Consider the following 13957-nt stretch of genomic DNA (forward strand, 5'->3'; position numbering starts at 1 on the left):
AAAATCCATGGTTGAACATCATAGTGGTTGTTCTTAAGTTAGTAGCTGGTCAACTTTCATGTAACATAAGACCATCTGAGGCCCATTCAAGAACAGCTCTTTAACACCTGTTACTGATCTAACCTAAATAAATATCTCATTTAAAACAGATCTCTGATGGTTTTGTGTGTCTCATGTATGTTTTGAGTCATAAAACCTCAAACCACTGAAGCAAAATGAAGTTACAGTATTCAATGCAGAATAACTTTGATCATCAAACATTAGCAACAAAATAGATTTTATTTATATTCACTCCTGTAGCGCACAGAGCAGTACAGTAAGAAAGTAAATGTGTAAATATAGGAGGTAAAGATAAACATGACTGTAATTGTCACTGCAGAAAAAACAGTTGAACATAAAAGCAGAAAGACAAATGCAACAACAGAGGTTATAATCAGTACTGTCATTATGACACACACACACACACACACACACACACACACACACACACACACACACACACACACACACACACACACACACACACACACACAGCAAGGCAAGGCAAGGCAAGGCAGCTTTATTTGTATAGGAAATTTCAGCAATGGGGCAATTCAAAGTGCTTTACATAAAACATTAAAGAGCAGTTAAAAACAATTAAAAAATTTAAAACAGATAAAATACGAGAATAAAAGTTACAGTGCAGTATAAGAAATTAACAATTATTTAAAGAAAGGCAGCATCAAAAAGAAAGGTCTTCAGCCTTGATTTAAAAGAACTCTTTGCAGTTTTCTGGGAGTTTGTTCCAGATATGTGGAGAATAAAAACTGAACGCTGCTTCCCCCTGTTAAGTTCTGACTCTGGGGACAGAAAGAGGTCTGGGTGGTTCATAGTGTAGCAGCAGATCAGAAATGTATTTTGGCCCTTAACCATTTAGTGATTTTTTAAACCAGCAAAAGTATTTTGAAATCAATTATTTGAGGGACTGGAAGACAGTGCAAAGACTTCAGAACTGGGGTGATGTGATTCACTTTCTTGGTCTTAATGAGGACTGGCGCAGCAGCATTTTTGAAAAGCCCGTTGGTAGAATATCAAGGCAACAGGAGGAGGTTTTCAGATGTTGTATAATGTCCTCCAGGTCTTTATGGTTGATTGTACAAAATTGGTTCATATTGGAATTTGTTTTGCCTGGACACTGGGACAACACATATCCTTTACTTGATATGAAGGCACTGACTGCTTGCCTAATTTCCTGAATTTCTTTCACCGAAGAAGGAGGCAAATTCATTGCAGGCCTTGGTGGATAAAAGTTCAGATGCTACTGGTACTGGAGGGTTTGTTAACCTTTCGACAGTAGCAAACAAAGCACAACAAAACACAAACACACACACACACACACACACACACACACACACACACACACACACACACACACACACACACACACACACACACACACACACACACACACACACACACACACAAAACTACTTTCCATTATTTGTTTGTCAACATGATTACTGTCAATATCTTATCTTTTCAATATCTTTAACCTGTGGCTCCATCAATTAAAATAAGATAATTCAAATTGAAGGAAGATAAAAGAAAACAAAAGAAAAAAGCATGTTTTGAAATTCAAAAGACCTGGGTCAATGAAGTATTTCTGACTCTAATACTTCAACATAATACTTGTATGCATAATTTATTCCTGGCTCCTATCAAGCTCATCAGTTTTCACATTTATGGATTTTAGATTCTGGCTATACTGTCCAACTCAACTTACACTGATATGTACTGAGCTCTGCACCCCGAGGAGTTGGCATTGTTTTTTAAGTTTAATTGAAACTTTTGACGAGTTACTGTAAAAGTATAAGGAATGTTCCTCACTCTCACATAATTAGGCATTACAGTGACAGCACTAGCAGCTTCATTCCTATACAAAATATTACAAAATAAAGAGACAAAACCAGGTTCACAATTAATGCAAGCAACATGCAATAAGAAATACATCAGCAATGATGGTTGCAAAGGTAAAACATTTGTTTGTGAAATGTCATGATTCATATGCTTTATTTTATTTTTCTATAATGCCAATGTGATTCAAATTTAAGGAATTCTGCAGAAGTAAAGACATTCAGAAACCAGAGAAGTGAGTCTGAAATGTCATCAAGTATAAAGTCTGGAGCAGCTCTATAGACAATTGAGACTGATTTTGTGGACCCATCATGTTTGTTTCTTCTTTTCATACCCAAACGATCTTAATTATATTGTAGTGTTCTCAGTTCTGAATCAAGTATACCCATATATTCAGAACATTTCCCTGGGTGCTCTCAGTGTAATCTAATTTGTCTAGGGAGCAGTTACTGACTTTAAACTTGAAGACTTCGCAAATAGCAGCAAAACTTTGAGAAGGTAGCTACTAAGGAAACTAATGTGTCAGTCAGACACTTCATAATGATTGAGTTGTAATCTGGTGGTTGTAATCCTACCCTTCCACTGAAGCCCATGTGAGATTAGCTTTAACACATTTAGCAGTATCTGATCTATATAAATATGGCATTTAAAGCAGCTGGACATCAGACATGGAGAAATAAGTTATTTATTGTAGAATATCAGAGGTGAGGAACAAAAGATGTAGTTAACTGACACAAAATTATACTTGACATAGAAAGACAAAAATGATCACTGGTACAGTCACTACTGACAGGACATAAGCATTTCGGATGAAATACAGTCAGATAAATACAAAACCATGTATCATTGACAAAATAAGACCCGTTACCTGATTCTCAAGCCCAATTAAGCAATAGTTTGATATACACATTGAATCAAAGTATTTCCTTAACATGAAAAAAATTGCTATTATTCTAAGTAGCATTCAGACACATTTCACTTGTTTTTGGTCATTGGTCTGTGTGGTCGAGTCCTAAATGGCTCTGCTCCGTTTACCGTAAACATATGACCTCACACAAGATGGCTGCAAGCTGCCTGCCCTAGCAGGAAATGGTGGACGGTTTGTCACAAATCACTTAATGTAACTTTAACTTTCAGTGTCAAGTTTCACAGATTACACTGCTGCACCGAAGGGAAGAAAACGCAATCACACAAAAACACATATCACAGCCATGAGCTCGAGATGACATTTACATTTACTTCTGGTTTGGTTTTATGCCTTATCCTGAGGCGGCAGTGTTCTTGTGAGTAGCGTTCTCCTCGATGAATGTCCAGGTAGGGATGCCATTGTTCAGCTGGAGAGCACAATGACTTCAGACGCTGTGGAAGATAAAACATTAACATTATTTCGCTGTCACATCTTTGAATTCATGGAATAAATTCTCAAGCTATGCAATATGCAATGCTTTGAAAAATGTAGACAACATTAGTAATTTAAATTACCATATTTTTCCAGCTATCATAACACACACATACACACCTTCCAGGGGCTTCCATTTGCTCTCATCAGTTTATAGATAGCGATGACAGGGACCCAGAGAAGGATAAATACAGCAATGCACCAGCCCAAAACCAAACCCCACTCTGGGAACTGGACTCCTCCATAAGAGGGTGGCGTAAACGTGATCATTGACCAGATCAGGATCACCTAAAGCAGCCGGTTTCATTCATCAAACATGATCAGAACTAACTTCATGAATTTAGACATGGGGCAGTATTATGTATTCACTTTTTTAATTTGCTCAAAAGCAGTTATATACAAACATTAAATCTGGATTTAATTCAATTGTAATTCATACAAGTTCAGTGGCTGCTGGCAGAAATAATAACATCTTTTTGCATTAATTTATGTAGCTTTTGAAGCCATAATAATAATTCCTAATTCTTGATTTGATGGCACTCATCAACATATGCATTTAGGCATTTTGCCAGAGTCTTTTACATCAGGGTCGTTATGTGACATTTGACTCACCACTATGATGCAGGGGCTGATGAAGAACCAACATGCTCTCCACCACAGCCAGAAAGCGAAACTCTTTTTTCCAATCATCATCTCAATGTCTTCAATAAAACGGTTGCCTTCTGTGATGCATGAATACAATACAGACATGTACACAGCTGGTGTTTAAGGGCTCTCTGTTACCTTAAATGCACACATCTCCTATTATCATATTTACCATATATGTAGACGACACCAATGATCTCCAAGAGAACCAAAAATAGCAGCACCCAGCTGCCGGCAAACTGGTCGATTAGAGTAACCCAGTATATTCCTGCCTGTCACACACACACACACACACACACACACACACACACACACACACACACACACACACACACACACACACACACACACACACACACACACACACACACACACACACACACACACACACACACACCTTAGTAGGTTAACAAGGCCTATGTCTAGTAACCCAAAGTACACTAAGGCAACCTTACCCTTGTGATACAAGGCAGACCCAGCAGGTAGAGGATTGAAGATGTTGTTATAGTCAATAAAGCTCGTTTGGATTTGAAGGTTTTAGGGAAGGCATCAAGCAGACAGGTGGTAATCACCTCTAATGACAAGAGGAGAGATTTCAGGATACAGCAATGTATGGCAACAGAAACGGTCTTAATGTTATGCAAGTATGAATGGCAACTGAATATTTCACCTATTCCTGCAAACTGAGAGTCCAGACCAACAGTTAAAAGCATGAAGAAGAACAAAATGGACCAAAGAGGGGAAATAGGAAGCTTAGACAGAGCATCTGGATATGCAATGAATGCCAGGCCAAATCCTGCACAAAAACAAAGAAACAAAACATCAGAGGCCACCTGGCTGTCTTCCAAATGTTTTAGTACTGTATTTGGTGCCAACATGGTGTGTCTGCCTGACCTTCCTTCACCACTTCTCCAACAGGCATTTTGTAGATGTGAGCCATGTGACCCAAGATTGAAAATATGGCAAAGCCCGCAAGCACACTGGTACCTCGGAAAAAGATGAAAATAGCAAAGTTGATGAGATAAATATATCAATTATTAAAACTTTCTTTAAATGATCATGTTACTGTAGCTATGCTCCTACCAGCATTAGTAAGTGTTACAACAAATGAGTCCTTGAACACATTATTGTGGAAGTTGTTGTAGGAAGCAAGAGTCATGACTCCACCCCAGCCAATCGAGAGAGAGTAAAAGGTCTGAGTTGCTGCATCTTTCCAGACCTAAAAAACACACAACATCATGCTTTGAATCAAAAGACTTATATTACTGTACTGTGTTACAGTTAATCAGCTAAATGTGGGTCCCTACCTGTGCTTCTGTCAGTTTAGTCAAATTGGATTGGGAACCAATGTAGAACTCTATGCCATCTCTGGCTCCCTCTAGTGTCACACCTCTAATCAGCAGGATCAGAATCACCACATAAGGAAATGTGGCTGTAAAATACACAACCTGTAAAGACAAAAACCAAGAGTTATAATTGAGGAAAAAAATATTATTTCCTTTTATATATTCTTGCTACTGGGAGTTCCAAGCATAAATTGTAAAACCTCAGGGCTTACAAATGTAAATGTATTTGCCGTGCAAATTAGCGTGTACTTTTTTGTCTCTGCATTTAGCATTCTATCACAATTCTGATCTAAAACTGATTTTATTTCAAATCTGCATACAAATGTACATTTTAACGTAATAGTTTGATATTTTGGGCAATATAGTTATTCACTTTCTTAAAACCACTCTCATGTCTGTATTATATGTTAAAGCTATAGTGCGTAGTTTCTGCTGCCGCCATGAGGAATTCTAAGTACCTTCTGTGATTGCGCAGCACCCCCACCCCTCCTCCATTTAGTTGCTAGTAGCCAATGAGGACACAGAGGGTTAAAAAAAACATGATGGACTCTTCAGAAGAGGTAATTATCTTCACTCAAGTTTCTGCATGCGAAAGTTGCCGGATGACACCATTTTCTAAACATAGCCATACTGAGAAATACAGAGAGAGTTGTGTGGAGCTGATAGTCTTATTTAGCTTTGTAGCAACTCATTTGGCAATGGCTTGAATGAAACGCACGTTCATTAATATAAAAAAGTTACGCACTAGAGCTTTAAATATGTAGCTACAGCCAGCCTCTGGTTAGCTTAACTTAGGAGGAAACAGCTACCCGACTATCAGCAACTCTAAAGTTCACTAATTAACATGTTGAATAATTTCCTTTAATGCCAACAGAAGGTGGCATTAACACGCTAAACTCGAAATAGTAAACTTGGCAAACATTATACCTGCTAAACATCTGCACGCTAGCATTGTGAACATTTTAGCATGCTGATGTCAGAATTTAACTCAATGTACTTTGAGCTAAATACAGCCACACAAAGATTCTAGCATGACTGTAGACTCTTGTCTTGTTACAGTACACACGTGACAGTGGTATTTTATTTTCTAATTTTCAATAAGAAAGCTATATATAAAGATAGTGGTCAATAGACTCCCTGTGCTGTACCAAGGCAGCTGAGCATGGATCAAGTGTTTTCGTCATCTAGCTAAGTGAGAGATTTGCTTGCTTTGTATTGCAGAAAACCCTTCAGATAAAAATGACAGATTTTTGCAGTGGGCTTCATATATGCATTGGCCCTGACTTTGGACTGTTGAGGTTGTTGTCTTACTTTGCCTGATGACTTGATGCCTCTGATGAGCGCTGCAGCAACAATCATGGAGCTCAGCAGCAGACAGAGGGCCAAGTGCCAAACTACGGGTCCTGTTTCATCCAGACCACTGGATCTCTGCAGAACCACACGACTGAGGAGGAGAGAAATCTGACTGTACAGCTAAAGCAGTATGACAAGTGTGTGTATATGTGCTTGTTTGTACGAGTGTGTGATTCTTACTCCCAGTACTGCTCACTTGGGCTCTGCACTGGATCTGTGATTATGTCGGATAAAGGGCAAGTGCTGTTTCCCTGAGTCCAGTTGGCCACTAAAGAACCACTTACATTGCAGTACACTAGAAAAGTCAAAAAAGGTCATTTACAAGCATTAATTTCACAGAATGGATAAGTTATTTTATTATTTAGCTTTGACTTGAAGCTGAGAATGCACCATAATATTGATAAACAATGCACTGAACTACAGGTTTTGTTTTTAGCATACATTTCAATCTTTCATTTATATCAGATTACGTAATCTTGTCATTGTTCTTGCACCCCCACTCCAGGAGAATAACACATTAGCTTTCACCAAGCAGCAGATTTGACCCACAACTGAAAAAAGCACCTATTGTCGTGTTGCTGCAGTTACTGTCAGCCTGACTGAGGCAGCTGGACCACGGCAAAGGAGACTGGAAAGAGGCAAACATGTAGTACAGGCTGTAGGCGATGATGACGTTATAGTAAACTGATACTATTAAAGTGACCATAACCATGGCAACACCAACACCTGGAGAGCAAGAGAGAGAGGTTACAAGCCACTGTTGTGCTTAAGTAAGGAGTCATAAAAAAAGACTTGTTTTGGATCCACAGTTGACCACTGACCAACAGCCTCATTAAATCCTTCATGTTTGTCTTACCCTGCAGGATAGGCACTGCTCTCCATATGTTAATTGGTCCTTGGCTGCAAAACTGCCCGAAGGCGCTTTCCAGGAAGAAAAGAGGAATTCCAGCCAACACCAACATCACAAAGTAGGGGATAAGAAAGGCACCTGCTCAAAGTGACGGATTAAATACAATATTAACAGTGGTGCTATCAAACAGGATTTCTAACACTAACATGCATTAGACACCAAATACGTACCCCCTCCATTATTGTAGGCCAAATAGGGAAATCTCCAGATGTTTCCCAGTCCAACAGCATAGCCAATCATAGAGAGGATGTATTCCTTCTTGCTGGCCCAGTTCCCACGCTCAGTATTCTCATCACCATCATCCACATGTGGCTCCTGCTCATTGAAAAGTTTCAAAACTTATTACAGTTTTTTTGGATTGCTTAAGCATGATTTTCAAAACAGGGCCCGTGTTTTCAAAACACTACACACAATTAGCACAACCACACACCCAATTAGCAAAACACTACAGATCCTTTGCATAATTAAACACTCTTGTAAAAACTATACACTTTTGTTTAAAAACCACACTTTGTTACCATATGAAACACACACGTTTCACATTATTATACTCTATTTGCACGAGTTACACTCTTCTGTGATAAACCTAAAACACTTTTAGCACTTCTACTTTCCTATGATTAGAGTAGGCTACCATCAACAAAGTACAAATATAATGTAAATTCACCAAACACTACACAAGACCAATGTTGCAGACTGAAGAAACTCATTTATTTCTCAACACGCCCAAAATGTTGACATGGAGATTCATAATACTGTAACAAAATGTCACTTTACGTATTGTACGCTAAGTTTACTGTAAAAAAAAAAACTAGACATTGTCTCTTCGCCTAGCTGGATCTGGCCAGAGAATTTCATCAACATCGCAGGCAATGTTGTCATTACCAAGACACCTTGGAAAGAAACGTCTTGAATGACGAATCCATCCTTGCATTGCTGCTACCTCCATCTGGTCACAGGCCTCCTCCATGGCTTGGATGAGGGGTACCCTCCTCCATGGCTTGGATGAGGGCTACCTCAGCCTGGAGACGGAGATCATATACCTTCCACCGCCATGCCGAGAAAAACTCTTCTATAGGGTTGAGGAATGGAGAGTATGGTGGAAGATATAGGACAGTGAAATGTGGATGTTGCTGAAACCAGTTCTGAACCAGAGCAGAGCGGTGGAAAGACACATTGTCCCAGACAACAATGTATTGCATATGATCGATTTGATTTTCTGCTGTTATGTTGTGCAATTGGTCCAAGAATGTAAGTATGAGTGCTGTGTTGTAAGGGCCCATATGGGCATGGTGGTGGAGGACCCCATTCTTTGTAATGGCTGCACAGAGTGTTATATTACCCCCACGTTGCCCTGGGACATTGACTATAGCCCTGTGGCCAATGATGTTTCTTCCCCTCCTTCGTGTTCTCGTCAGGTTGAACCCAGCCTCATCTACGTAAATGAACTCATGCTGGATCTCCTCTCCATCCATTCGTAAAACTCTCTGAAGAACAGTGTCAGGCAAAATTGTGTAGTTCAGTGTAGATGTACTATACATATTACAGTACAGTAAAAGATTATGAGACAGTATGCAAGATCACACTGCTAAAGTGAATACATACCTCTGCATAATCATGCCGCAGTCGTTTCACCCTGTCAGAATTGCGCTCGAAAGGCACTCGATAAATTTGCTTCATTTGAATGTGTTTTTTTTTTAGGATGCGTGCCAGTGTTGATGTTGAGACCTGATGGATATCGTTGAAACTGGCGTGGTTATTGACAATGTTAGTTTGGAGCTGATAGAGTGTTATAGCATTGTTGGCCAAAACCATGTTTACTATCTCCCTCTCTTGCTGTTCTGTGAACATAGGAGGCCTTCCCCCTTGTCGTTCCTGACCCTCAATCCTATGTAGAAAAAAAAACAGTATACAATAGTACAGTAATTTCACAGGAAAAGGTAACAGAAGTGCTGATAGTGCATAGAATACAGTACTGTAAGCAGTTACTGAAACCGTGCAGATGTGTTTGATATGATGATATTTTTACAATACCTATTTTCCAGTCAAAATGTTCTTATCACACTTGCCACTGTGTATCGGCATAGATTTGGCTGTACTCGCAGTCCAGCCTCCCTCAGCGTCAGGCCATGGTTGACAACGTGGTCAACCAGTGTTGAGGATCTCATTTGTCAGATTCGGGTCCTCTTTGAGCACCTTCTTGTCTTCCTCTTCCTCTTCCTCTTCCTCTTCCTCTTCCTCTTCTTCTACCTCTACCTCCAGCATGGCCTCCATCTCTTCCTCTTCCTCTGTTGATTCCTCCTCTGTTGATTCCTCTTCCTCCCCTTCTTCCTCCCCTTCTTCCTCCTCCTTGTCCTCCTCCTTGTTCTCCTCGTTCTCCTCGTCTTACTCTTTCTCTGACTCTTTCCATTGTGCTTGAAGACCGATGAACTCACCTGCTGCTTTTTATAGTGCTTATACACCTGATTGGTGTGTCTACAATTAGGCAAACAAGTGTTTGCACACCTAATGACTGTGTTGAACCAATTGGTTGGACGGTGCGGTAATTTGACAGTCAGTGCTTTGGTATTGCAAGGAAGTGACTTCATGATAGATTTTTGTGTGTAATGTATGTTACGTGTGTTTAGTGTTTTGCAAATCACTGTGTGTAGAGTTTTGCAACAAGTGTGAGGTTGACAATGTGCTTATAGTTGTGCAAATATGGGCTGATGTTTTGCTTCTTGAGTGTAAGGTTTTGCTAATAGTGTAGTACTTTTAATTTTAGTGTGTAAGCTATCCAAAAAAACTGTAAAGTGGTAAAAGTTGTAAATTGTCTCAGATGTTGTAAAAAAAAAAAACTGCAGTGAGAACAGTAAGGTTTAGAACAATGCAATACAAATTTCTGCAAGATAAGATTTGACAAAGCTATACAGATATCATAGAACAGTGTTTCTCAGCTGTGTGCTGAAACCATAGAGTTACTACTGCAGTCAATTTTACTGCTTATTTTGACTACAATCATTACTCCTCACTGCTAGAATGAATACAGTGCATAATGTGTAAAAAAAAAAATATATAGGCTAATATAGGAATTTTTGCTGATTGCTTACACACTGAAATCAAAAGTATTACACAATTATCGAAACCTTACACTCAAGGAGCAAAAGATTGGCCCAGATGTGCACCACTATAAGCACAATGTCAGCCTCACACTTTTTCCAATGCAGCAGGTAAGTCTAGTATTTTCTGTACTGTATTTTCAGTTTTTTTTCAGATCTTTATTTTTTTTTTCTGTAATTGTAGCCTGTACTGGATACAGTATTTTATATTTGTCTGTTGTTCTCTAACAGACATATATAATATAACAGTGTTATGCACACTACTGTAGTACTGTAGCATGAAAACTGGGATATGCACTTTCTCTGTGTACTTCATTTAAACTCTAATCACTGAGAAGTAGAATTGCTAAAAGTGTTTTAGGTTAGCAATAGCAGTGTGTAACTGGTTCAAACTGAATTACAGTTTTTTCCAACAGCTTACACACCAAATCTTTTCATGTCACACAATTTTTGAAACCTCTCACTCAAAGTGCAGAACTACACTCCAAATCTCCAAAACCATAAGCTAGTTTTCAATTGCATAAAACACTTTTTTCAAAACACTACACACAATTCTCTACCTAAAACACAAAACACACACACACACACACACACACACACACACACACACACACACACACACACACACACACACACACATTCCTCACATGTGCAAACACTAATTGCTTAACTGATCACTAACCAGTAGGTCAAAGGTCAGATTACCTGTTTTGACAGAGAGCACGGGGAGGAGGAGGAGTGAGAGGCAGGGGACAACAACAAGGACAAATTCAAAGACGAAGAGTTGGAAGAGGAGGAGGAGGAGGAGGAGGAGTAGTAGGAGGAAGAGGAAGGAGAGCCATCTCTGATGAGATTAGGGCAACACTTGTCAGCCCAACTTCGATTTACAGTGGCGTCTATAATTCGAACCTTCAGAAATGAGGTATCCAACTATCTAATGACTATTTCAGCATTACAGTAATGTACTGTAACATACGTATGACTGCATAGTATTGCATAAACATTTGTAACTCTAAGCCATCCATTTACTGCACTGCATTGAATGAATGAGGTTGGTTATCATGCTATACTACCTTTTTTTTGTAAATTGTTTACAGTTCCTAAGCTAAACACATACTGTTTGAATTCTCTACGGAGTAGAAAGGCAAAGACATCATGGAGGACGAGGACGCTTATTTACAGATGTACAAGAGACTACAATTATAAATATGGTTCTGGCCAACAATGCAATTAGGATTCGAGAGATAAGAGAGCATATCTTGCCGCCCTGGGACCCCACACATACAATTGTGTTTTTTACGGTATTCTAAAGAATATACTTTTGGTTTACATATGTTTATGGTTTTGTTGTATGCTACTGTATACAACAGTAATGTTTGACCTAATACATATTTTCTGTTTCTACATTGCATTGGTGTTTACAGTGTACTTTTTACCCCTCTCAGCAGATTACTTTCCCCGTAGAACATTGTACTGAAATTGTGTGTAGAGTTTTGAAAAAAGAAGACATAGTTGAGAAAACATGTGTGAGCAGCTGGAAAAAAAACTGTAATTCATGTGTGTGTGTTTCATATGGTAACAAAATGTGTTTTTTATAAATTAGTGTATAGTTTTTGCAAGAGTGTTCAATTTTGCAAAGGCTCTGAGGTGTTCTACTAATTGCATGTGTGGTTGTGCTAATTGTGTGTAGTGTTTGAAAAACCAATCCCTGTTTTCAAAATAGTGAAAAAAAATCGAAAAAATACTGTAAGATTGGATTGTGGTAGTTTCAGCACACAAACCATCAGTGCAGTCAAAAAATGACATCATCACTCCCAGACAATTTCACAACTATGGCAAATTAAATGAGGCCATTATGTTTAAATTAGATCTTTTTTCACCTTCTTTTCCAGCACGTCATAAAAACAAATTTTTCTAAAATTATTACAATTAAAAACAGAAAACACTGTATTTATATTCCATAAGCAAGCAAATGGCTTGTTTTGTATTCCTCACTAGATTACATTAGATTGTATTATCAGAAATACAGGCAAGCCCCCATTTCCTCAGTCTTAGCCAACGTAAACATTGTGTTGTAAACTATCAAGTGAAAGTCTGGTCAAACAGATTTGTAATCCTACCTGGTCAACAACAGCAGGATTTGTGAAAATTAAATCCTTGAAACTGTTCCAGCTGTATTCCCGCATGTCCTTGCTTGTTAATGGTCTGTAAAAGAAACTCAAATTACTCAGCTGTTTTAAAGTCCCTTCCCCTTTGACAGACAAGGGAGTAATGTTTTCCAACCAATCGCCTGCCCAGACTCTCCCCCAACAACACTGCTGGCTGTTTGTGCAATTAATCTTTTTTAAACTGGAATCATGATTGAATGCATACAAGTAAAGGAGCTGTGGAGTTTTGCTGTGACTGCCACTGTGTGTGTGTGTGTGTGTGTGTGTGTGTGTGTGTGTGTGTGTGACTCAGGTGAGTGATTCTATACCAGTAACCACGTCATAACAACTACTCCCTAAAGCCACTGCTGTGACTAATGATGGACAGATCTCATTTTGGTCTGTGACATCTGCACATAATCACTTTGCTGTTAACACACGTAGATCTGTGTCAACCATAATCACAACCTGATGATGTGACCACAAGTATGTTAGGTGACATGACTGGTGACACAGAGAGGTATATGAAAAAGTCATGCTCTACCCATTACTTAACAGAATATTACCTCTTACCAGTTCTTTGGGTCAAGAGGAGGTCAACAAATTAGAGGTCTACAATCTACATGCCAAGTCAATTCGTGCCGGGTTTGGGCTTTTTTGTTTTGTTTTAATAGACCGGACTCAGGTTGGATTCTGGGTTATTTAACTATTCTCCTTTCATCGAGACCATTTGTGGGCATGATTGTTGGTTGCACTAGTAGTTATGTTTGAGGTCTATACTAAATTCACCTCTTACTTGGTGTTGGTCTGGGGCTAGGGTCGGGCTCATGCTCATGCTCATGCTCATGCTAAAACACTGCAGACTTTGTTGGACTAGGACTTGAACACCATGGGCCAGGGCTGGGCAAAGGCTGGAGTTTTTGGCCTGTGCAGGGCTTTACAAAAAATTTGGTTAATGGATTTATTTTTTTTTTTTAACTTTTGTCAGCATCGGTTTGATGGTACAAACACATATCCCCTTAATGACACCTGTCGTGGAAGTTTCCTTTGCAGCAGGGGGGATGGAGTTTTCAGAGTTTAGTAAAATGAAACAAATAAGACAGTCTAAGACTAGAACCAAGTTGGGTTTTTGTATTTTATTAAAAACATATATATATTTGCAAATA

The 13957-nt window shown here is 39.0% G+C and overlaps 1 protein-coding gene across 1 annotated transcript; it reads right to left on the minus strand.

Moving 5' to 3' along the window:
- Nucleotides 1–3039: 3039 nt before the first annotated feature.
- slc6a14 (solute carrier family 6 member 14) lies at nucleotides 3040–8516 on the minus strand. Its single transcript, XM_028575079.1, has 16 exons — nucleotides 8490–8516; nucleotides 7717–7861; nucleotides 7493–7624; nucleotides 7201–7362; nucleotides 6817–6931; nucleotides 6595–6727; nucleotides 5245–5385; nucleotides 5021–5156; nucleotides 4832–4924; nucleotides 4608–4733; nucleotides 4393–4511; nucleotides 4110–4209; nucleotides 3905–4014; nucleotides 3413–3580; nucleotides 3133–3252; nucleotides 3040–3051 (listed from the first exon to the last, which is right to left on the minus strand). The coding sequence occupies exons 1-16, from the start codon at nucleotides 8514–8516 to the stop codon at nucleotides 3040–3042; spliced, it is 1839 nt and encodes a 612-aa protein (XP_028430880.1).
- Nucleotides 8517–13957: the final 5441 nt, after the last annotated feature.

Source organism: Perca flavescens, chromosome 4 (genome assembly GCF_004354835.1).
Source record: "Perca flavescens isolate YP-PL-M2 chromosome 4, PFLA_1.0, whole genome shotgun sequence".
Classification (NCBI taxonomy): domain Eukaryota; kingdom Metazoa; phylum Chordata; class Actinopteri; order Perciformes; family Percidae; genus Perca; species Perca flavescens.